The sequence below is a fragment of the Cibotium barometz genome, chromosome 19 (genome assembly GCF_041138505.1).
Source record: "Cibotium barometz isolate CiBa-2024 chromosome 19, ASM4113850v1, whole genome shotgun sequence".
NCBI lineage: Eukaryota > Viridiplantae > Streptophyta > Polypodiopsida > Cyatheales > Cibotiaceae > Cibotium > Cibotium barometz.
The window spans coordinates 37,745,668-37,751,667 of NC_141064.1; the positions used below are offsets into that span (position 1 = coordinate 37,745,668).

Here is a 6,000-nt window from a genome sequence, read left to right on the forward strand (position 1 = left end):
TCCTGCTACATTTCAACGCATGGTTCAGGAAATCTTTGCTGATTTTCTCACCTCCTTTATGAGGGTATTCATTGATGACTTTAGTGTTTTTGGCAAAATATCTCAACATTTGATGCATCTACAGCTCTGTTTGGCCAAATGCAGACTTTCCAGATTAAGCTTGAATCCAGCAAAATGTGCTTTTGCTGTCTAGAGCGGAATGCTATTAGGCCACATCATTTCTAAACAAGGAATAGCAGTCGACCCAGATAAGGTCGAGGTGATCCGCAAAGCCCCAACTCCAACAAACGACAAAGAGTTGAGAAGTTTTCTGGGACAAGTAAGATGGCATAGCAGAATGCTTAGATACCTCGCACATGTAGCAATCCCTTTGAATCAACAGATGGTCCATTTAAAAAAACCTCTCACAAAGCAATCAAGGTAGGTTTCTTTTAATTGGACACGTGAGTGCATTGCATTCCGGCACCTCAAGCTTATGCTATCTAGTGCACCCATTGTCCAAGCCCCAAACTGGGAACTGCCATTGTATGTCTTTGTTGACGCATCTGATGTAGCAATTAGTAGTACACTCATGCAAGAAGCAGAGAAGAAATGGTTCCGGCTTGTCTACTATGCCAGTCGAAGGCTGACGCTGAGCGGAACTATTCCACCACACATAGGGAAGCCCTGGGTATGATGTACTCAGATACAAAGTTCAAGCACTACTTGTTGGGTAATAAATTTACCTTCCATGTCAATCACTCTGCCTTATTATACTTGGTAGATAAGCAGAGTATAGCAAGAAAATTGGCTAGATGGATACTGATACTCCAAGAATTTGACTTCACAATAGTCCACACACCAGGTGCCCATCATACATTGGCGGACTATCTTTCTCGCCTGGATTTTGAAGAAGCCCCAATTGGAATAGCAGATGACCTGCCCTGGATGCTGGGCTATTCATAACTGATGCAGTCATCCGAGTTCCCCAGACATGGTATGATGAAATGCTAACATTCATTCCCACGGGTCTGATGATGGACAATGATTTGTCCAGGGATCAGCTGAAGCAGATTGCTCTCAGCAACAACAGGCATTTCCAAATCATAGCTGATCAACTGTACAAGAAAGGGATTGACCAAGTACTTCGAAGATGCATACCACCACATGAGCAAGAAGATGAGCAGGAAGCTGTGCTTAGAGAAGCACATCAAGGGATCAGCGAAGGACACTTCGCCGGAGATATCACCGAAAGGAAAATCCTCCAAGTAGGACTTTGGTGGCCTAGAGTACTTGGTGGTGCCTACAACTGGGCCAAACAGTGTGATGTCTATCAACGTCTTGGCCAGCCAACAAATAGGGACAGAATGCCACACAATCCAATACTCCCATTAGAACTATTCTAGAAATTGGGCCTCAACTTTGTTGGGCCATTCAAGCCTCCAACCCGTTTAGCCACAGATTACAACACTAAGTGGGTAGAAGTTCATACTCTTCAGGACAACACTGCACAATCAACTGCCAAATTTCTCTATGAGATGATCATCACTTGCTTCAGATGTCCCATCGAGTTGATTAGTGACCAAGGCAAACACTTTGTCAATGATGTCATCAAACAACTGGTCACCCAACATCTCATCATCCATAAAAGATCCACAGTGTACTATCCCCAAGCCAACGGTCAAGCTGAATCAACCAAAAAAATTCTCGAGAAGATTCTCACAAAACTGGTCAATCAAAATTACGACGACTAGGATGAAAAACTATATTCAGCTTTATGGGCTTTCCGCACAGCATACAAAGTCTCTACCGGAATGACTCCATTCAAATTAGTATATGGCACAGAAGCAGTGGTCCCAATGGAATTCTTAGTACCAACTCTCCATATTGCTATTTCAGAAAAGTTAAGCCTAGAAGAATCCCTACAGCATCGCCTGGATCAACTCCTTACCTTGGATGAAACATGCTTCCAAAGTTTTTTCGTCACCAAGGTCATCCAGAAGAGAAGGAAGAAATGAGTTAACTGTCACTCCGAGTTTCGGATATTCAAAGAAGAAGATCCAGTTCTCTTATTCCAGTCTCGAATGGGCCCCCATCTCGAAAAATTAAAGCTCCAATGCATAGGACCATTCTGGATTATCGAAAAATTCTATAATGGCACTTTCCTTCTTGGCACACTCAACGGTTAGCGGTTTCAGAAGCCAGTTAACGGCTACTGCCTGCGGCCCTACCACACTCAACGGTTAGCGGTTTCACAAGCCAGTTAATGGCTACTGCCTGTGGCCCTACCACACGCCACCAAATTCATTCATTAATGCGACAACCCCACTAATCCGTTCATCAAGGTGTTAGCGGCATTTCTACCCTAACAAAGAAAGAACAACAGAAAAGAAAAGAGAACACAAAAAATCACCATTGCTGCTATCAGCCAAAATCCATGATTGTCAAAATGATACGTGACTGCTCATACAAAAAGTCCTAAGGTAGATGATGGCCCAAGGTAGGTGAAGGGTGGCGGCCATCAGGGTAGGTGAAGTTAAGGTTTATGGTGGCTATGGGTGGTTCCCATGCAGTGCACGCATACGGGCTAACACCTGGCACACCCGGTGGGTCGGATTCCCAATCCGATGACTCGAACCCACAATCATAGGGTCATGCCGGTGTCGTGCACATAACTTGAATCTAGTGGAAGTAGAATGCCATCATTTCATGGCAACATGCCAGGGCTGGGAACCCATTAGATACAGTGCCATCCATACGTGATCATGTAACAGTAAAACATAAAACCATGTGTGGATCAGAATGTTGATACTCCAGGTGCATGGAAGAGAGCAGGTACCCAGCATGGACAGCCATAGGCTCAGATCAACAAGCATCGACATCCTCCTTAATTTGCCTCCTACCATGTTGAAGCCCCTTGCACATCCAAAGAGGTCTACAAGCTTTAATCCGAGAACCATGTGTTGCTCTTATCCATCCATTAATACGGATTATTCCTACGGGGTAGTCCATTAGAAATGTGCATGCTCTGGAGGCTTCAGGGTTCTGCTTTCCGCCCGGACTGCTAACGGTGTAGCTTCTCGACGTGCGAGCCCATGGTCAGCAGATGCAGCCATCATCACATTCCAGAAGGTTACCTCCAGGCTTTCAAACACTAGCTGAGCTTCCGCAAGAGGGCCCTTCTTAGCATACAGATCCACCAAAGCGGTGCCCATGTAATTACTCTTCTCAACACCTTTACTGAATACCTCTGCATATATGCTTTGTCTCTTGTTTATGGCTCCACCATTACCCCTTTTGCTTGCATCTGCTTTACACAGTTAGGCGCTTTCTCACCATGCCCATGCTCAGCGTGTATTTGACGGCCTCTATCCATAGCTCCAATGCTGCCACAAGCTTTCAAGCTGCAAGCAACCATGATTGCATCCCAAAGCATTCCATCCAACAGCATCTTGTCCAAACAGATTAGTGCTTCCTCACCACAATTGTGATCAGCATACCTAGCAATAAGTGCAGTCCATATGACAACACAATGAATTGGTAGTGTATCAAACACTCTTTGTGCTGCTGATACAAGTGATCCACACTTGGCAAACATATCCACCAAAGCAGTACCTATGACAGGATCTTGTTCTAGCCCCTCTTTGACAATATCTGCATGCACTTGCTTGCCCCTGGCTAGGGCTCGTATGTTATTACAAGCATGCAAAGTGCAACCAACTGTGTCCGGGCCTGGATGCTTTTCCTCACTTTGCACTTGTTTCAAGCAATTTAATGGTTCCCTGCTGATCCTTTCATCTGCATATGCGAAGATAAGGGTATTCCGGGGGACTGCATTCCAGACTAGCAGTTTATCACCCTCATCTTGTGCTCCTGCAAGTAACCCACATGTGTGGAGAACCTTATCATTAGCTGATACCAGATCATCCTGACTGTCCACTCCATGAGGGAAATTTGATGAAGTGCTAGAGGCATCCAAGGGCATCACCTGGCTCTTTTGGCCTTCGTGCTCCCTCAGCCTTCATCCCAACCATCCCATCATCATGGCTAGAATTACAATCTGGATCATCCGTGACACTCTCTAGGCTCTTGCAACCACACTGCTCCTCCACAACCTGATTGTTGTCCTCATGTATTTGATGATTCGGGAGATCATCCTCCATGCTCTACAGCATACCTATCGGAGGGTTCTGGACATGTGAGGGAATTCCTGGGCTCTCTTGGCCACACAGCTCCTCCACTGCCTCACCCTCTCCCTCTCCCTCATCCATGGTTGTGTGTTGTAACCCTTCCGGCTCATTTATTGGAGCATCCTCAATAAGTACCAAGACCATTGCATCCAGAACATTAGCACATGGCCTTCCATGCTATTGGGGGGTATTTGATGACCATGACTCTATGGAATGGAGATCATATAAAGCTTTTCTCTATGCAAGGATGTAGGCCAGATCCCTACCATATCCGCCATGATTCTGTGCAACTTGCATACCGACAGCCATGGGGTATTCGAGTTCATTCTCACTCTCATCGGACTCAAATTTATCTTCATACTTGTCACTCAAGGCATCCAATACTTCTTGCAACATTCGAATGCAACGAATGTTGGATGAGCAGGATTTCTTCCTTTTCCCATCATGATCTGCATGCCAATGCTCTGCCTTATCAATAAATCTGGAAATTATTCCAACTCCTCCTATGCTTCCTCCATTTCATTCATAGTCGGATGCATTCCGGAAGTGCTTGACAATTCGGTATAGCTTCTTGCATAGATGTGGCCTGCAAAATTTGATGCATGTTTCTTCCTTAGAACATGGGTCACATAGGTATGGACTGACGACACAGGAGTATGTGTATGTGAGGTTATGGCTAAAGGAAAAGGGAGCCAAACTTTCTTAGGCACAAAAGGGAAACAGAGGATCTCATGCCTTCCAAGAAAAGACATCGAACAAAAGGAGCTTTGCTAGAATGTTCCCAGTGGTAGCTTCTGTTATGGTGAACTCCATATAGTGCCAAATGAACGGCCTTGCAGAGGAAGCTAATGAAAATTGCTTGTGATGGGACACTCCTTGTGCTCCTCTATGCTTCATGGAGATTTGTGAGGAGCAGGTTTGCTTGGTATGCTTAGTTCTTGTGAAGAAATGCATATGTATCATCATGAGTTTTCAATGAACAGGCAGAAAGTGAGGCTGGCATTCGAGGAAAAAGGCTAGACTATATCTCTCATAGCCTTAATCCTCTCAAGAAAAAGACTTTCTCAAGTGAATCATCTGAACGTAACAACCACATCATCTTTGGAACTCTTCCTTTCATACAGTTTGTAGACAGCATCAATGAACCCTGCCCTTGGCATGGTTGACCTTGGGTGACCTAGGATTGAGAAGTGGTGCTTATACTCCTGTGTCGTGGGAGTGTGGCAGCACTGATACTGAGGAGTGCATCAGGGACACCGCCAATAACCAAGGTGCACTGAACCCGACCAACCGCCTTATTGACTAGTGCGTGCTGGCGCAGCCGACCAGCCAATGATTTATGTCCAGTTCCACCCGTTTATAGAGCTAGCAAATGCTCATAGGTTCATATTAAATCTGCCAGGCAATGAGAGTATGGTGGGTGAGAGGGTGCAATTATCAGGTAGCCCAAATCAAGGATAGCAATAGCCAGAGCGATGGTGAGAGATCCCAAGATTTTCTGCTAAATGAGGCCACAACGCATCGGATGCAGAAGCAGAGCTACTAATGGAAGAAGCATTGGAAAGGCAACTGCGAGGAGGACAGTCTACTTGAGATTTTTTTTTGGGAGAAAGGAGAGCTTCATCTCCCAAAAAGGTTGTGGGGTTCTCTCTCGTGGGTCGCCAAGGTGTTAGTGGCATTTCTACCCTAATAGAGAAAGAACAATAGAAAAGAAAAGAGAACACAGAAAATCATCATTGCTGCTATCAGCCAAAATCCATGATTGTCAAAATGATATGTGAATGCTCATCCTAAGGTAGATGATGGCCCAAGGTAGATGAAAAGTGGCCTC

At 45.2% G+C, this 6,000-nt stretch overlaps 1 protein-coding gene across 1 annotated transcript; it reads right to left on the bottom strand.

Moving 5' to 3' along the window:
• Positions 1-2,990: 2,990 nt before the first annotated feature.
• Positions 2,991-4,142, bottom strand: LOC147628548 (pentatricopeptide repeat-containing protein At4g33170-like). The gene is made up of 3 exons (XM_086813066.1): positions 3,968-4,142; positions 3,316-3,852; positions 2,991-3,229 (listed from the first exon to the last, which is right to left on the bottom strand). The coding sequence occupies exons 1-3, from the start codon at positions 4,140-4,142 to the stop codon at positions 2,991-2,993; spliced, it is 951 nt and encodes a 316-aa protein (XP_086669192.1).
• Positions 4,143-6,000: the final 1,858 nt, after the last annotated feature.